The sequence below is a fragment of the Symphodus melops genome (genome assembly GCF_947650265.1).
Source record: "Symphodus melops genome assembly, chromosome: 6".
Taxonomy (NCBI): Eukaryota; Metazoa; Chordata; class Actinopteri; order Labriformes; family Labridae; genus Symphodus; species Symphodus melops.
In genome coordinates, this window is record NC_136696.1 from 7798586 (window position 1) to 7818868 (window position 20283).

The window sequence follows — 20283 nt, forward strand, 5'->3', positions numbered from 1 at the left end:
TCTACGGCAAGCCCGCACTGCCTATTACTCGTCTCTTATTGAAGAAAATAAAAACAATCCTAGATACCTCTTCAGCACTGTAGCCAGTCTGACAGAGAGTCATAGTTCATTTGAGCCATCTATTCCTTTAGCCCTTAGCAGTAATGATTTCATGAGCTTTTTTAATGATAAAATTCTAAACATTAGAGACAAAATTAGCAACTTACTACCTTTACTTAATGCAGATTCCTCGACTGTTTTTCTCCAATTAACCTCTCAGAACTAAATTCGATTATTTCTGCGTTGAACTAAACCGTCAACCTGTCTTTTAGATCCAATCCCAACCAAGCTGTTTAAGGAAGTCTTTCCCCTAGTTAGCAGCTCCATACTAAAATGATCAATATATCTTTAGTGGCAGTTTATGTACCCCAGTCATTCAAAGTAGCTGTAATTAAACCGCTCCTTAAAAAGCCTACTCTTGATTCAGGAACTCTAGCTAACTATAGACCTATATCTAACCTTCCTTTTTCTCTCTAAGATTTTAGAGAAAGTGGTAGCTAATCAGTTGTGTGACTTTCTCCACAACAGCAGCCTGTTAGAGGAGTTTCAGTCGAGATTTAGAGTTTACCATAGCACTGAGACTGCACTAGTTAGAGTAACAAATGATCTTCTGTTAGCCTCAGACAGGGGACTTCTATCTGTACTCGTCCTGTTAGATGTTAGTGCTGCTTTTGACACAATTGACCATCAGATTCTGTTACAGAGACTAGAACAATTGCTTGGAGTTACAGGAACTACCTTAAGTTGATTTAGATCCTATTTATCAGACAGATCTCAGTTTGTGCATGTTCATGATGAGTCCTCTATGCCAGGGGTGGCCAACCCTGGTCCTCAAGAGCCACAATTCTGCATGTTTTAGATGTCTCCCTCTTCCAACACACCTGATTCAAATGATCAGGATCGTTATCAGGCTTCTGCAGAGCTTGATAACGAGATAATCTAAAACATGCAGGATTGTGGCTCTTGAGGACCAGGGTTGGCCACCCCTGCTCTATGCACACCAAAGTTAGCCATGGATTGCCTCAAGGATCAGTGCTTGGGCCAATTCTATTTACATTATATATGCTTCCTCTAGGTAGTATTATGAGAAAACACTCCATAAATTTTCATTGCTATGCAGACGATACTCAGCTCTACAGAGCAATGAAGCCAGTAGACGCCAATCAGCTTCACAAATTAGAAGCCTGCCTCCAGGACATTAGGTCCTGGATGACCAGAAACTTCTTGCTGCTCAATTCGGACAAGACTGAGGTTACAGTGATTGGACCTAAGAACCTTAGAGAGACTTTCTCTGCCGATATGACGGCCCTTAGTAGTATTAGTGTAGCCTCTAGTACCACCGTTAAGAATTTAGGAGTTCTCTTTGATCAGGATATGTCCTTTGATTCCTACATTAAACAAATTTCAAGGACAACTTATTTTCACCTTCGTAATATCTCTAAGATCAGACAGATCCTGTCACAAAATGATGCTGAAAAACTAGTTCATGCATTTGTTACCTCCAGATTGGATTACTGTAATTCTCTTTTATCAGGGTGCTATGGTAAATCTCTAAAGACCCTTCAACTCGTCCAAAACACTGCAGCTCATGTTCTTACTAGAACTAGGAAAAGGGACCACATTACTCTTGTATTGGCTTCTCTCCATTGGCTCCCTATAAAATCTAGAATAGAATTTAAAATCCTTCTACTCACTTACAAAGCTTTAAAGGGTCAGGCACCTTCCTATCTTAAAGAGTTAATTGTACCGTACTACCCATCTAGAACATTACGTTCCCAGAATGCAGGCCTGCTCGTGGTGCCTATAGTCTCTAAAAGTACTATGGGAGGTAGAGCCTTTAGTTATCAGGCACCGCTCCTTTGGAATCGTCTACCAGTCAGGGTATGAGCATGGTTTTGTTACCTGCTCTTTCGTTAATGTGAACAGACACACAGTAAGTTCCTTCTGTCGCAACCTAAACAGCATATGATTTCTCCCTGCATGTTCCAGCTGACAATGACTGGCAAAATATTAGCGTGGCTACATGTGTCCTTGGACAGAATGACTGGATGTTTAGATTCAGCTGGTAGTGCTGCTTTAATCAGCCAACCTCCAACTCTGAGGACATCATTCATTACTTCTTTTTTTTTCTTTTAACTACATTTATCCCTGGGAGACGGCAACTCTACCAACTGAGCCACAGCCACCTGAGTCCAATTTGTATAGAGGACATTCCTTGGAGTTGGAGATTTTTAAGTCACTCTTGAGTGACGGGATTTCAGCTTTGAATGTTTCTCTTTGCACATGTTGAATGATTGACTGCTCTGCTTTGCAAGATCTTCAGGGGTCAGACTTTGTCCCTTGAGTGTGATTTTAAAACTCTGAATTCCTTTTTCTATTTGAGGTTCTTGAATCCTTAGATTGTCTTGATTAAGGCTTGCGGAAGCACAAACTCTTTTTTCTTCTGTGGCAACATCATGAGAACCCTCTTGACCTTTAAAAACGGAGCCACAGATGATTTTAATTTAATCCAAGATAAAAAAGTGGCTGGTGATATTATCCACATCCTTGAGAATAACATTCACTGCAAAGTCCTTTTTGACCTCTGGGTCATCTGCAGAAATTTAAATCAAGTTCCTCAAACTTAGGCAACTCCTCCTTTGACCTAGAGAGGAACTCAGGTCCATTTATCCATCTCCTGCCTTTCATGAAATCCTGAGATTTCAATCCTCTTGATGCTTCATCTACGGGAATCTCTTTTGAACCCACACATCTCCACTGACCAACATCTACATCAACAATTAACTTAAACATGAAATTCAGAAATATTATCTGTCTTTTCTTGATTAAGCTGCTCCAGAATTCACAATTCTGATACGAAATTGATTGATTATGTGATATTTAATAGTTATTTCCCCGTTAAACCAGGTGATGCCTTTTTTATTTCAAGGTTTTATAAGATCTTATCTAATAGATTAATTTGATAATATATTTAATATGTTTTTGTTAAGAATATTGAGCTTGTGCAGGCTCCTGATTCCTTTACATTGTGTATTGTTTTTTATTACAGAGACCATAAAGAATGTCCATTAAAGTACACTAAAAGTTGAAATCCCTGTTCCTGTGTCACTCTCTGACTGGAGTCCCTTGTTGTTGAAGAGACTAGCCTGTAGCTTTATAGACAATTCTACCACACACTCATATCTCTTATATAACCATATTTACACACTTCGCATTAGCAGTCAATTTCAAATGACTGAACTGAGGCCTTCAAAAAAGCAACTTTCCTGTCAAAAATCATCCCTCGGTGTGAAAGAGAGAGGGAATTGAACATAATGGTTTAATTTATATCCCAGCAATGAAGTTATGAATTTTGACATGTGACCTCTGCAGCTCTCAAAACGTTTATACTCTTTAATTACTCATTACTCACCCCCATCTTTCTGAGGAGCTCCTATCAGTCTGATGAGCCATCTTTTTGTCTCAGGGCGAACATTCTCTCCAAGCTTCACCAAAACCAGTGGCTCCACCTTCTTGGATACACAGCAGGGGCAGCTTACTTTAGTCCAGCCTGGTCCATCAGTAGTAGCACTTAATTTGCAAGGAACAATCAATGTTTTCATCCTATCCTCTTGCTGTTTGGTGGTTTCTCTTCTGTTGCCGCAGCTATCTTCATCAGCACCTGTCCTACGCATGGTTAAACTGAAAGAAATTACAAAACAGTTTCAGCTCACCGCATTTGCCACATGTTGCCAGTCTACTTCTGCTGAATACATTGTTAGTGTGAGCCCCCTACTGGACACTCAAAAGGGAATTTGACACCGTTGACCTGGACACACTGCTTTCCGTTTCATATGTTGGACTTTATCCAAAACATAGCTTGTTTACTGAAGTAAGAAGTGAGTCAGTTCACACGGCAGGATTTTAAAATTGTCGGGCCGATTTCCCAAACTTAAAAAATAATCAGAGGTTTTACAGTTTTGGTTGTACAGTGTGTGGTGTGCAGCTGTAAAGCCCTGAAACAGGGGTATTTGAGTAAAAAGAATTAGACACGACACGTCCATGCGTTCCTTAACTCACTTGTGTTACAACATATGCACACATACAGGCAACCACAAACCGATATACGAATACAATCTTACAACAAAGGTTTTACGCTTCAACACGGTGCCACACACAACTGTGCATTTCAGATGCTCAACTGTTAGCTTAACTTGTTATCTTTAATTTGACTGAAAACTTCGCAGAAAAAGATACTTTTCCAAGAGAAATAACTTCCAGTGGGAATATTCATCTCAATCTAAATCAGGATAAGACACACATACCTGAAACAGGGGTATTTGAGTAAAAAGAATTAGACACGACACGTCCATGCGTTTCTCAACTCACTTGTGTATTAAGTGGTGAGGTGAAGCGTAGCGTCATGTGTCACTCAGTAAAGGTTGCTCCCCCTGCTGGTGTCTTCCGACAACTACAATAACATTAGAATAAACTTGATATATAGACCCACAAAAATACTGCAACATTTTTTGACATCTCAAGTTATGCCTAACCATCACACAGCCACACGGCAACATCAACATCATAACGCACGAACCGATTTCACTCGCAAACATCCCCCGATCAGACGGGAAATTTCGCAAAACCTCTCGAGATCAAACGTGATTCCAGAGTCAACAAACAGACAAAGAGGATGCAAAACACGTTTTAAAAAGAGGCGTTTGTCAAAAGAGTGGAGACAAGGGGAGCATGAACTGTACTTGCTACATGATGGAGGTGAGTTGTTGTTGTTACTTTGCTCCCTGAGTTTTCACGCCACTACGTCGCCTCGCTTTCTGATTGGCAAGGCTCATGCTTGTTTTCCCTTCAGGGGACACCACACATGATGGCCAAACAATCCAACATGTTGAATATCCCCGATTTGAGATCGGAGCGGTCCCGACATTCTTCCGACCATACTAGAACGGTCTTTACACACCACACACGGCAGGATGATCTTATAAGATTATCTAATGATGATTGGGGCGTCCTTAAGATTATCGGAAAGGGAGAATCGGGGCCAAAATCGGCGTAATTATCCTGCCGTGTGAACCAGGAACTCTGTGAATGGTGCCAAATGCCCTTTTCAGATCTAAAAATACAGCAACCCACACAAACTGTTCTGTCCAGGTAGAAAATAGTTTTTTCGAGGAACATAGTGGTGGCAGATTAGGTAGAATGCTGGGCACGTTATCCACATTGCGAAGAATGCATCGAGAGTTTTATCACAGTTTAGAAGGTCAGTTAGTTGATCTTTCCTATTATTTATTATTTAGAGATGACGGGTAGGACGCTTGTCAGCCTATGGTTATTAATGTTTGTTTTATTTCCTGATTTAAATATTAGACTAATTGTAAAGCATGTGGAGGCCTCTGATATATTTGTTTGATGTTTGAATGTTCTGACAAATGTTTGTGTCTATGTATCTTGTCTTTAGTATGTTCTAAATGGAGCTGCAAGACAAAAGATGTAAGACAAATGTCAGGCTTTGTCTGACAATGTCCTGTCACTTAAAGGGATTGTAGTGACCTATTTTAACAAATCCAATTATGTTAAGCAAGGCCACTTTGGTGTAGAATGTGGACGCTGTTTTCAAACGCGTGCTCAGCTCTTAAAGTACATAAGAAGGCTGTTGATATACTTTTGGATATATTCATCCATTTATTGTTCAACTTGTAAAAAATGATCAAAACAAACAAAACAATAAAGACGAACCACTACGTCCATTGGAATTAAATAAACCCAAAAAATCCACTTTCTCCTTTCTTCTCAGGCTGACACGGTGGAAAAACTTTTTGCACTCATTCACACACCTGTCCACCTTACCTGGAGCCCTCATTAAAAACACTTCCCCCTAGTGCCCAGTAAAGGGACTGCATATATAAACAAAGAAAATATGGAACACATAGTTTGGCTCCAACAGGATACTTCACACATTTGCATTAAGCTTTGTATCATTAGAAACATGCTAGTAGTGTGTAATGGTTGTGAATCCAGCCCTCACTTTGCCCTGACACGAGAGAAATATGATTTTCTTTGCCCGAAAGTAGGCTTATTTGCGTGTCATATTGCATCACCTGCGTGGAGGCGGGACTTTAGGCAGGCAGTGAAGAACTACATCTCGTTCAGAGCCATATAGAGAGAGAGAGTTGCGACAACGGAAGTTCGAAATGCTTGACCATCACATGACTCATGTAGACTCAAATAGTTCCCGGAAGTCGATGGCGGGCAATTTGATTCCATTGATTCCGAGTGACATAACCGAGATTTTCTGTAATTTCTCGTCAATAACTGCATTGATTTACAATATTTATACATTAGACCGTCATATGTATATATACAATATATGTTTATGTAGTTCCATAAAAAAAAAATCCAATGTAAATTGGTCTTAAAGATTAGTGTTCATCCTCACAGCTATCTTACCTGCTTTTTTTTTAATACATCCAGTAAAATACAGGATGTGTTACTTTGAATTTTCTTTAATGTTTTTAAACTTGTATGGTATTAAGAGCAATCACATCCCAAATGTTTATTGATATACTAATAACCATACAACTTTTATTTAGAAGGGCTGGTGTTTAAAATACTAATTTATTGTCTTCCATTTTAGTAATCCCATGGTAATAAAGGGTTTATGTAATCTTAATGATGTAATATAATCTTTGACTTTCAGATAGTACAGATTAGAGACAGTCACCTGTGAGACTCCTTTTATCCTGGTCTGGCCATAGTCTATCAATGATTGTTACCTGACAGCACATCGGGTCAGAGGAGGATGAACATCAGAAGCATGATGATGTTGTGTTGTCCAGGAAATCCATTGAATTAAATTTGTTTACAATTTGTATGCAACCCTGAACTTCATAACACTGTATATACATGAATACATAATATTTACTTCAGAGCGGCCATCTTGGATTTTAAAAAATGGCCGCTGTGTAATATCTCAGCTTCTGAATAAGTTGGAATGTTGATTTTAACTGCTAAACCCACATTTTCAGGGTCAGAGAATCCAATGATGCGAGTTAAAAAGCTAAAAAAAAAAAGGTCACCATATTAACCCATAGATGCATTAGTGGGTCAAAAATGACACGGTGTGACTATTTTCTTGCAATATGATTAGAACGAAAAGTTGTTTTAAATTTAATATTCCATGTCCCTCAAAAAACATTTATTTTTTCATCTTCCCATAGAAATACATCAGTTTTGTCTTTGAGTTTAAAATTAGCTCATGTAAAACTTGGTTGTGTTGTCTACATGCACATTTAGACCACCATGATTAAGCAACCTTTTTAATTAAACAGTTTCTATACATCATCAAAATCATCATCACTTTCATGCATCACTGCTTGGGCATCATCATCATTCTAGCACTGGCTGCTGCACTGACACATGATCGTACAGGCTAAATCCTAAACTCTGCAGATTTACACTTAAATTGGACCAACTCAAGGAAGGCGTTTGGGGCTTGGAGGACCTCTGTGGTCACTAGTTTCAGCATGTCATCCGAGTGTTTGAAGAATCCGCTTTGCAGATGATCCAGCTGTAGATCCCATACTCTTGTTAGGACATGGACTCTCAAGATGCTGCTTCATAGCTCCAAGTTTTGGAGGAAGTTCATCACTTTCTGCCCGATGTTTGCAGAAGAAGTGCCATCGCAGTTGAGGGATTGCCTTTATGTAGATCCACTTGGATGAATAAGGGCTAACAGCATTCCTTCTGTCCCATCTGCATTATCCAAAAGCATCTACAGAGCATTGACAATATCTTCATCTGCTTTGAGGTAGACCTGCAGCCAGCTTGCCTTGCCTATGCAGGAGAACCTTCTTGTGTTGTCGTCCCCATTGAAAGCATGGTAGGCTTGCAAATCATTTGCTCTTTTTTATCTAGAGCTCAGCACAGTGGTTCAATCTTCACAACACCTGAAGCCACAGAAATGGATGTGTTCTTCAACATGGACCTTAATTTGCTGTGATTAGCACTAAAAGATCTGTATCTAGTGACAGATACGGGGCACATTCTCTGAGTGTGGGTGCAACTAGAGATAAACAAAGACAAGGACAAGCTTCTATTCATTATTAAGTCAGAGATGACACCAACATCTACCACATCCCAATGAGCAGGTTCATCTCCCATGACAAGACTAAGTGATCTGACTGAATATTATTATATATCTTGCTGCCAAAACTCAACAAAGGCTCCTCCAAGCTGGTCATTGTTGAGGAAATTATCAAGACTTGACATTACACAATAAGACTCTTTAGACTCAGACAGCTCAGTTTATACATCAGATGAATACTGCAGGAGACATGATTTAGCATCGTACTTGTGGTTCAGTGTCATGCTCCAACATAACTGCCAGACACTTCCAAAGGCTCTGCATATATTCAAAAGATTTTTATCAATATCAGAGTCATGCCACATTGACCCACCTAGAATTATCTGTGACGTCAAGCAGCCTGGAGTGAACAAAAAGTTCTCCCAACCATCCTGCAGATATCAGGAAGAGCTGCTGACTCTCTCCAAGTTGTCCTTGGTGTCTAGGCAAAGCTGAACTGTATCAGGTCTGACTGACATCAGCAACAGTGAATTAACATTACACATTAACTAAGTGTAATGGCGTTGACCGTACACGTTCTCTAACTCAGCAAAGTGGACAAGTAGGACTGCCAGGAAAATTAAAGTCTTGGATATACCAGCATGGCATCCTGCCACAGATCCTTTGGCCATTGCTGGTTAACGATGTACCCATAATATCAGTAGAGATGGTGGAGAGAAATATCAGTGGATACCTTCGCAGGTGGCTAGGCTTCCCACGTAGACTGAGCAGTGCAGCTCTGTACAGGAGGAATAACATACTGCAACTTCCTTTTAACAACGTCACGGAAGAGTTTAAGGTCTCCCGGACCAGAGAGTCCATGCAGAACAGAGATTCCAAAGATCCCAAAGTCTCAGCAGTTGGCATCGAAATCTGCACTGGCAGAAAAAATGGAGCACCATTCAGGAGTTGGAGACTGCAAAGGCAATGCTGAGGCACAAGGCAGTGGCAGGGACAGATGTAAGGGGAAGATCAGGTGTGGGCACCTTTCCAATGCCCCCGTACACGAGCTGCAGCGTTTTGGACGAGTTGAAGGGTCTTTAGAGATTTACCATAGCACCTTGCTAAAATAGAATTACAGTAATCCAACCTGGAGGTAACAAATGCATGAACTAATTTTTCAGCATCATTTTGTGACAGGATCTGCCTGATCTTAGAGATATTACAAAGGTGAAAATAAGCTGTCCTTGAAATTTGTTTAATGTATGAATCAAAGGACATATCCTGATCAAACAGAACTCCTAGGTTCCTAACAGTGGTACTAGAGGCTACGCTAATACTACTAAGGGCCGTCATATCGGCAGAGAAAGGCTCTCTAAGGTTCTTAGGTCCAATCACTATAACTTCAGTCTTGTCTGAGTTGAGCAGTAAGAAGTTTCTGGTCATCCAGGTCCTGATGTCCTTGAGACAGGCTTCTAGTTTACGAAGCTGGTTGGTGTCTACTGGCGTCATTGCTATGTAGAGCTGAGTATCGTCTGCATAGCAATGAAAGTTTACTACCTAGAGGAAGCATATATAATGTAAATAGAATCGGACCAAGCACTGATCCTTGAGGCACTCCATAGCTAACTTTGGTGTACATAGAGGACTCATCATGAACATGCACAAACTGAGATCTGTCTGATAAATAGGATCTAAACCAACTTAAAGCAGTCCCTGTAACTCCAAGCAATTGTTCTCTGTAACAGAATCTGATGGTCAATTGTGTCAAAAGCAGCACTAAGATCTAACAGGACAAGCACAGATAGAAGTCCCCTGTCTGAGGTTAACAGAAGATCATTTGTTACTCTAACTAGTGCAGTCTCAGTGCTATGGTAAGCTCTAAATCCCGACTGGAACTCCTCAAACAAGCTGTTGTTGTGGAGAAAATCACACAACTGATTAGCTACCACTTTCTCTAAGATCTTGGAGATAAAAGGAAGGTTAGATATAGGTCTATAGTTAGCTAGAGTTCCTGAATCAAGAGTAGGTTGACGGTTTAGACGCAGAAATAATCGAATTTCGTTCTGAAAGGTTAATTGGGAAAAAACAGTCGAGGTTAGTATCAGAATTTGGAACCGTTTCTGCTGTATCCAAAATTTAGGAGGAATCTGCACTAAGTAAAGGTAGTAAGTTGCTAATTTTGTCTCTAATGTTTAGAATTTTACCATTAAAAAAGCTCATGAAATCATTACTACTAAGGGCTAAAGGAATAGATGGCTCAAATGAGCTATGACTCTCTGTCAGCCTGGCTACAGTGCTGAAGAGGTATCTAGGATTGTTTTTATTTTCTTCAATAAGAGACGAGTAATAGGCAGTGCGGGCCTGCCGTAAAGCTTTCATATATCTATTGTGACTATCTTGCCAAATTAAACAAGATTCTATCTGGACATCTGGAGAGCAGAACTTGTCCAAACCTATTATGACGTCCCCCTGCATGCAGATGCAGCAGAGAAAGCCTCCAGGTGGCTGTGGATAAAAAGGGGGGGTTCATGGCCTAATGCTGCTGGGACACAAGTTAGGGCTTGAGTCGCCTGGGTGAGGGAGTATGATGCTGCGAGACCCAAAACACCCAATGAACTCTGGAAACATCACTGATGATGCGCCCCAGCGCATCCATGGGATGCATCTTTTATCTCAGTCATTACAGAAATTGTATTACAATTAACACTGTTGTCTTTGAAGAAAACAACCAGGAAGAAGTAGACGGATTGCTGATTCACCAGTCTGTACTGGCTTCACAGTAAAACCATGATGATGCACAGTTGGTGTTTTACTCACCTGATACAGATGTTGTGTACCTGGTGTGTTAGTCAGAGGTTTTAGTGCTAGTCAGAGCAAATTATGATCTCATGTTGAAGAACACATTCATTGCTGTGGCTTCTGGTGTTGTGTAGATTGAACCACTGTGGTAAACTCAAGGGGAAAAAAAAGCAAATTTGGATGGAAGGACTTTAGAGTAGAGAAAGCCATAACTCTGCAGGATCCACAGCTGGATCCTATGCAAAACTGATAATTAAACACTCAGATGGCATGCTCAAACCAGTGACCACAGAGGTCCTCCAAGCCCCAAACGCCTTCCTTGAGTTGGTCCAATGAAAGTGTAAATCTGAAGAGTTTAGGATTTAACCTGTACAATCATGTGTCAGTGCAGCAGCCAGTGCTAGAATGATGATGATGATGCCCAAGCAGTGATGGAATTGTCTAATTAAAAAGGTTGCTGAACCATCCTGTGGTCTAAATGTGCATGTTTATAGTTCCAACTCATCCAAGTTTATATTAGCTCATTTTAAACTCAAAGACAAAACTGATGTATTTCTATGGGAAGATGAAAAAATAAATGTTTTTTGAGGGACATGGAATATTAAATGTGAACAACTTTTCATTCTGATCATATTGCAAGAAAACATGACCCACTAATGCAACTATGGGTTAATATAGTAAAGTTGTGTAGCTTTTTAACTAGCATCATTGGATTCTCTGACCCTGAAAATGTGGGTTTAGCAGTTAAAATCAACATTCCAGCTTATTCAGAAGCTGAGATACTACAAATTAAAGTTTCACGGCCAAGAGACTTTGGATGCCCCGGAGGATCTATCATTTGCTTTATTGATGTTTATTTGTATTGCTATACTTATCTTTGATTAAAAGTTTAAATTCAAGTTGGTTGTAGTTTATTTTGTGGTTGTATAAGTATATACTGTATTAGATAGTTATTTTGAGTTGCTAAGTTACTCTTGCCTCAGATGATAAAAGACAGTAAACTAATGGTCCTAACTGCATCATGTTTTTGATAAGTAAGCATTCAGCCTCCTTCCACAAGACTATGATGTTGAATTCTGGTGTACACAGGAGTGCAGGGTAAGGTAAATGTTTTTTATAGACAAAAATATTTGTGCCATTAAAACGGTAGATGCAAATTAAAATTAACAGGGAGATTCATCTCAAACAAGCTATGCATTATATAGTCAAGTCAAAGTCATCTTTATTCACATCTGATGGACATGCATGCGTTTCTCTCTGAACCACGGTGCTACGTGTAAAATATGAATCAAAATATATCTTAAGATATATACCGTAAGATTATTATATTTTATATTTAAAAAAAAAGCTCAAGACCAGGTAAGTTATGTGTTAACATGTCTCAGAGCAGCTTTGGAAAGATGCAGCAGCCTCCTTTGATGGGTTAGGTACAGGAACAGTGTTGGGTGACAGCAGGTTGAGGCAGGGCAAGTGAAGAAGTTGCCATCTTGAACTAGATGTTTGGGTTGAGTCTTCTGTCCATGCCCCTTTCGATGAGGATGGTGGGTGAAGATTTTCTTTTACATTAGACTTGATTGAAGTGTGATTCTCCTGTAAAGGATAGGGAATATGCTTACACAGAAAATCTGATCTGAAGACATGACTGTACTATACTTTTCTCCCCAGGTATATATAAACCTTTCAGCAAAATATGCCAATTTAGTTAGCTGTGAAGATTGTCATTTTGGCTGACTATGATACTATTCTGAAAGCAAATGGTAACACACCTTTCAGTGTTGTGACTTGCTTCCTTTTCACAATGTTTTCGTCAGGCTCTTGGATGGCAAGGGGACACCTCTCCTGACCCCACGCCTGGCGCCTTACCTCCAGTGGCCCTGTGTGACATTTAAGAGAAAGGGAGAATGGATAGCGTTAATTAAAGCACGTTCATACAAAGACATCTATTCTCACAATCACTTTGTGCTGTACAAAGTGTGCTTGGACATAGGCAGGTATTTTACCGGTGTTCAGTTGAGCAGGCATTGTTCCTCTTCATGTTCAGACGACACCAAAGCAGCTGCAGCCATCAATGGCATCTGAAATTAGATAGATTGAATGTTTATTTTGCCCTGTGCGTGGCTTCTCTTTTCGGATACACAGCTTGACAGATAGCTGAAGTTTCTTTGTCCGGACTATAATTAAGGAAGCACTGTGAAACTAAACTGACGTCAAAAAGTTACTCATCTCATATTAAACAAAAGAAACATAAAAGTCCGCTAGCTTGATGCTAACGTCTATGACAATTTGTATAGGAATGCTAGCGGTTAGCATAGCGCATGTGTCAATTGCACATTACAAAAACGTGATATTATTCTGGAGCAAACGAAAGGCAGATTTACTTTGATAACAGCTAACTAATACAACTTCTATGTGCTGCTTTACTGCAGACGACTGTATCATTGAGCGTGATCAGAAATATAGTCTTACCTCAGGGCTTTCGGTATGTAAACGTTGAGGCGTTGAGGCTCCTCTGTGGTGGATTGGTGCATTCTGGGATTGTAGTATTTGATTCAAGTCCGTTTAAAATGCTGCTTTTTCTTGGTCCAGAAGGCATCAAATAAAAAAAAATATTTCACCTTTCTACAACATATATGACCCAATTTCACTACATTTCACTACATACATACCCATATATTAATGGGTGAAGTATCGCTTTAATTAATATGAATGATTTAATCTATTAATCATCTGTATTCAGAAGACAGGTTTTGCCGTTCATTTTAGTAAGTAAGTAAATTTTATTTATATAGCACTTTTCGCAGGCAGGGGCCACAAAGTGCTTCACAAACAGGGTTAAAACATCACAAGCAATATACAGACATTACAAAGATCATAGCAGCCCTAAAAGAGGCTCATTAAAAGCCTGGACAAATAAAAACGTCTTCAGTTGACTCTTGAAAGTGTCAACTGAATCAATTGAGCGCAAGGATGATGGAAGTTCATTCCAGAGGCTCGGAGCAACGACCTGGAACGACCGGTCACCTCTAGTGCGAAAATGAGCTCGAGGGACCTTCATCAGGTTCTGATCCATAGACCTCAGCGCTCGCATAGGGGCGTAAGGCTGGATCAGCTCACTAAGGTAAGAGGGAGCCTGACCATGCAGGGCTCTGAAGGCCAGAACCAGGATTTTAAACCTGAACCTAAAGGACACTGGCAGCCAGTGAAGGTCTTTCAGAACAGGGGATATGTGGGTCCTCCTATTTGTGCGGGTCAGAATTCTTGCTGCAGAATTTTGAACTAATTGCAGTCTAGAGAGCTCTTTCTTGTTAAGACAAGAAAACAAACTATTGCAATAGTCTAAACATGAAGACACAAAGGCATGGATAATGAGCTCCAAATCATTCTGCGAAACCATGTTTCTAAGTTTGGAGATCTTCCTTAGTTGAAAAAAGCAGTTCCTTGACAGCTGTTTACAGTGCTGGACTAAAGACATGTCTTTGTCGAAGATAACTCCCAGGTTTCTAAGACTAGGCTTCACGGACTGGCCTAGGTCCCCCAAGAACTGCTTAATCCCTGGAATTGAGTCATCAGGGGCGAGAAACAATGTTTCTGTTTTCTCTGCATTGAGCTGCAGAGAATTTTCGCTGGGCCATTGTTTGATTTCCATCAGACAATGACGTAGGGAGCTCAGCTTCTGGATCTCGGACGGCTTAAAAGAGCAGTACAGCTGGATATCATCAACAAATAGGTGGAAAGAAACATCACCGAACCTTCGTATGATCTTTCCTAGAGGGATCAAATACAGCAAAAACAAGACAGGACCCAAGACGGAACCATGAGGCACACCACACAGCAGGTCCGCAGACTCCGACCTTATTTGGTTGGCTGCTACACTGAAGCTTCATCCAGCTAGATAAGAAGAGAACCATTTTAGAACTGAACCCGACAGTCCAACTTGATCCCTCAGTCTTCTCAGCAGAATCTGATGGTCTACAGTGTCGAAGGCTGCGGACAGGTCCAAGAGAACCAGGACCGTGGACTTTCCAGAGTCAGCAGCCATCATAATGTCGCTGGACACTTTCAGTAAGGCCATTTCCGTGGAGTGTTTGTTACGGAAACCGGACTGAAGCGGTTCATGGATGCTGCTTTGATCCAGGAAAAGGGTCAACTGATTACAGACCACCTTCTCAAGGATCTTTGACATGAAAGGGAGCTTAGAAATAGGCCTAAAGCTATTAAGATTTGTTTGGTCTAGGCCTGCTTTTTTTAGTAATGGCTCCACTATGGCATGTTTGAATGCAGTAGGAAACACACCAGTGGACAAAGACAGGTTAACCATTTTGGTCACACACGGGCCGATTTCCCCAAACACTTTTTTAAAAAGCCTACAGGGAAGGACATCAGATGAGCAAGAGGAGGGCTTCATCTTAGACACCACTGCTGAAATATCAGCAACCGTCACAGTCCTAAACGAGGACCACAAGCTGGAGACAGGCTCAGAAACAGCAGGGGTAACACAAAGAGGGGGCGGGATGTTGTCCTTGATCATCTTTATCTTGTTTGTGAAGAATCTCAAAAAGGCATTGCTGTCAGCTTCACAAAACACGGGTAACTGGGGCAGCAGGACATACAAGTGAGTTTATTGTTTCAAACAACACTTTGGGGTTTTTCTTATTTAGTGCTGCCAGTTGATGGATATACTCAGATCTGGCATTTTCGACCATCACATTGTATGAGGACACAAGGTCCCTGAGGTAGAGTCTGTGCACCTCAAGGTTAGTGGATTTCCACAGGCGTTCAGTCTTTCGACATAGTCTCTTTAGACTTAGGATGTCTTCATTAGTCCACGGGCGAGCTTTTTCCCTGGTAGAGGAGTTTGTTTTAACAGGAGCCACCTGGTTCAGAATTTCTACACAGTGAATGTTAAAACAGTGAGTGAGATCATCCACATCGAGACAGTTCATGACCAAGACAGGATCAAATAAATGAGAGAAACTATCTGCAGTATTAGCAGTGATAACACGCCTCTGAGACCTGACTGTTGAAGGCTTGGGCTCAGGACAAAAGTGCAGATCAAACAGAACAAGACTATGATCACTCAAATGAACATCATTTACAGACAGGTTTAAAATGTCTAGGCCAAGCGTAAAAACTAAGTCTAAAATATGGCTTTTTTGGTGAGTGGGCTCAGAAAGTCAGTCACGTACATGAATACAGCTGGTCTCTGGAGGTTTTTGTTTGTCCTTATATGCTATATAAGTTTAAGTCTAATGCTAATGTTAACTGCACAGGTTTAACCTGTAATTATGTTTACTCTTAATCACATAGGGGCTCCTAAATCTTGTTTGGGGGATTATTGTATACAGAGGGGAGGGAGGACAGCGGGTGTGAATTGTAACTAATGTCTTGTGTCCTGCCTGTCTGTATACTGCTACTGGATGCCTTGAATTTCCCTCGGGATCAATAAAGTATCTATCTATCTATCTATCTATCTATCTATCTATCTATCTATCTATCTATCTATCTATCTATCTATCTATCTATCTATCTATCTATCTATCTATCTATCTATCTATCTATCTATCTATCTATCTATCTATCTATCTATCTATCTATCTATCTATCTATCTATCTATCTATCTATCTAATCCAGGGGTGCTCACACTTTTTCGGCATGGGAGCTACTTATAAAATGGCCAAGTCAAAATGATCTACCCAATAACATGCTAAACATATATTTATTTAGAATTTAGCTCTATACCTGTATATTAAGTGTTTGGTATAGGTTGTGGAGAGAGAGAGAGAGAGAGAGAGAGAGAGAGAGAGAGAGAGAGAGAGAGAGAGAGAGAGAGAGAGAGAGAGAGTGAATGAATGACTCTGGCCTTTGTATGTAACTGGGTCCTGGTCTGTCTTATCCTCTGTTGAATTTTAAAAAATCAAAAGTCCAAGTTTACTACTGAGTCACGATTACTGATTACTTTTACTGTAATGCCATGTTTAGTTACATTATTACTTAATCCACCCAAATAATATTATTGATGGATAATTCATGCTGTGACTGAACATGGCCTTGAAATATTCCGATTCATTGCATATCCTTCCGTTTTCCAGCCTAAGCTACATTTACATATCTATTTTTTATGTTTCATTCGTCGGCTCCTTCACTGTTTCTCATTCTCTTAGCTTATTACAGTTCTCACCTTTCCTCCTCTTTGCCTGATGATCCTCTGCTTTTCTTGCTGCAACAAATGATAACTTGACTGATGCAGCTTTTTAACACAACGTTACATATGTAAATATTCATTCAACAAATACAGTCGCATCGCGACCGTCTTTACTTTCGGTTTTAATGAAACAAAACTTAAGAGGAAAATATGGAGGCGCCGAGCACTGAGCCGTTTTTTTTTTCATAGTGAGGACGGACGATTGGCTGACTAATTGGCTCTACTTTATAATGCTTTGCAATCTACCCACACTGCCTTCGCGATCGACATATTGAGCACCCCTAGATAGATAGATTCTATCTATCTATATTTGCCTTTGGACAGATAACGTTTGAAAACATGAAAGTTTTTTTAAAATGTTTGGCAAAATAATCGTTTTGAAAATTGCTGTGAAGTACTGTATCTTATACTTTACTTACAGCCACCAAAAACAGCTTGTAAGTTCTTTTAAATGTATTATAGGATCATATAATGTGCACAAAGTAATACTATAGAATGTTATAAGTTATAGTTGGACATTCTTCCATTTGAGAATCATATACATTTTAACCTCTTGTAAATGAAATCTCTCTGAACCTTTAGAACTGGATAAAGTTGTGGAAGTTATATTTGTTATAAGACCCAAAATTCACAAGACGGTGTTGTTAGTTTTTTTTTTATTAGGGTATAGGGCGTACCTTCATAATTCATTATTTCACTTCTTACAACAGTACATAAACATTGCTTTTGGTATTTATGAATTCTCAAAATCATTTATCCGGACTGTTATGAAGTCTTCGAAATGCATTTATAAGGCTTTAGAAAACTGGGTCATAGAATTTCTTTTTTAAGTTTTGTAACTGTAGTCGTTAAATAGAAGTTGTTAAGGCAACACGTTTTAGAGACATTTTCTATGTAAAGGTATGTATTTTGATTGTAATCAAGGTGCCCATAAAACTGAATAAATATACAGGTTACATGGGTGGACTCCCCAGAACACTGAACAAGCTCAGTCACTCCCCAAATGGACTTTGATATCCTCCCAGAATGTAATGGGAAAGATCTGTATGACAATAATCTATCAGTAAATTAGAACTTTCATGGATATTCTAATGTTGACTGTCCTTCACTTCAAAGGCTTCCTCAGGAAGCACTATTAAGCCTAGTAATATACTGAAACAACATTTTAGATTATACAATCTTCATACTTGAGTCAGTTGTTGACAGTTAAGAATTAAATTTGTCGTTACTTTTCATTATTAAATTTGTATTACCATTGGACATTGAACCATAATTTTATAAATGTTAAGCTTCAGGCACAATCTTTCATGATTTGACATTAAACTATGTCATTAGTTTTAGCATTTGTTTTGAACACTACATACGTCTGCATATCTCTGAAACACTGTAACTTCAGCAGCAGACAACACTTTCTGTTTTTATCAGTAACACCCATATGACAACATCTCGTGGAAAGACATCTTGAATCAGTTGGTTCTTTTTATTTATTCATATTAATGTTCCACATTATTTTTTAAGCTTAAAGCCCCCCCCCCCAACCCCATTTACACACACACACACACACACACACACACACACACACACACACACACACACACACACACACACACACACACACACACACACAATCTATTCAGTTATCCAACAAAGATAAATGCTCACTCAATATGCACGCACTTACCCAGCTTCAGTTAGTTGTTCCATGATGTGTGTGTGAATAAGGAAGGAATGCAGAAGAACTTCCTATACTGCAGGGTGTGGACAGATGTTTAGTTTACTAGCTCCTCCCTCCTGCCTGCTCTCTGCTCAGCTTCCGCTTCACCCCAGGGTCCTAGTGCTCCACTCAGCTACTTTGTTTTTTAAAACCGTACCAACATAGTTGTCATGGGAAACCAATATTCTGTTGAAATCTTATAAGAGACTTTACATAACACAAAAACAGGAGAATTTGCATGCAGTTGATATTGCATAAAATCTTTAAATTTTCTATATATTTTTTTAATTTATAAATATAGCATATTTTAGAAAGTCATATTAAGGAAATGAAAACTACTCTTTAAATTAATATGTCACAACCATACGCCATTTGGTTGAAAACGTTTTTCACGGGCTTCTGCTGAGGCAGGTAAAACAAATAATAACCTAGACATTTTGATCCAAACATTCATGGAGAACAAATTTTAATTGGGACCTTACCTACATGCTTTCTGGCACTGCACATCTGTTCGACAATTTAATAAATAAGTCACAAATTCACTTAGTTTTCATGGGCTGCCACATCCTGCGAAGATATATGAAAAACAAAACAGTCCAGATCAAACAATAAATTATATTACACAAGGGAACACTTTTTACTTATGGAACATATTTCTATGGAAACCCTCTCCACCTCCTCCTCCACTGATGACCCTGCAATAGACCCCCTCTTTTTCTGGTTGGCTCTCAATAACTTTCAACAAACCTGACTCTATCAGTCGCTCTCAATTGTCACCCCAAGCATCATCAGAGTCCTTTTTATTCTTTTGTTTTTGCAAGAGAGACAATCACACCCAGCCTGCAAACAAACAAAATACACCTAAATTTAACTAACAATTTATTTAGAAATGTTTTTGTTTGTACTTACTACCATTATTATGTCTATTACTACCATTATTAGTATCATTATTGTAATTTATTTATATTTTTATTATTATTACCATTGTTACTGTTTTCTCTATTAATATTATCAGTATTAGAGCATTATTTGCTGTTATGGTTGTGAACGGTTGTTGATTTATTATTACTAAATTTGTTTTTATTTGATTTCTCATTTTTCATTTATTACTATTATTATCATGATTTATTTTATTTTTTCTTCTCACCCTCTCTTTCTGGTTATATGCATTTCAAACCATCCCCTCCCCAAGTTGTTGTAAAAAAGTAATATCTCCAATAGTTGTTACTTTATTGCAACCACATTTTGTGTTTATTATTGGGTTAAGATAACATCGAAGAAATTATCAAGATTTGACGCCACAAAATAAGACTCCATAGACTAGATGGCTCATGTTGATAAAAAGAATACTCAACACTGTAAAACCCGATCAGTTGATTTAACTAAAAAATGTTGTTGAAACTGATTACATCAAAAATTTTAAGTTGCATTTATTAAATCTTTTAAGTAACAAGAAACTTAATTTT

General features: G+C 39.2%; 1 protein-coding gene across 3 annotated transcripts in view; it reads right to left on the minus strand.

Annotated features, from left to right (window-relative positions):
• Window positions 1-18980, minus strand: part of ano10b (anoctamin 10b) — an 81740-nt gene extending 62760 nt beyond the window's left edge. For 2 of the 3 annotated variants that reach the window (XM_079345247.1, XM_079345246.1), the window contains exons 1-2: window positions 18785-18980; window positions 3452-3720 (exon numbers count right to left, since the gene is read on the minus strand). In XM_079345247.1, coding sequence (XP_079201373.1) covers window positions 3452-3720; window positions 18785-18807 — 292 coding nt within the window. In that variant the 5' untranslated portion in view covers window positions 18808-18980. The remainder of the gene's footprint in view (window positions 1-3451; window positions 3721-18784) is intronic. The other variant, XM_079345245.1, reaches the window with a different exon arrangement.
• Between the last annotated feature and the right edge of the window lie 1303 nt (window positions 18981-20283).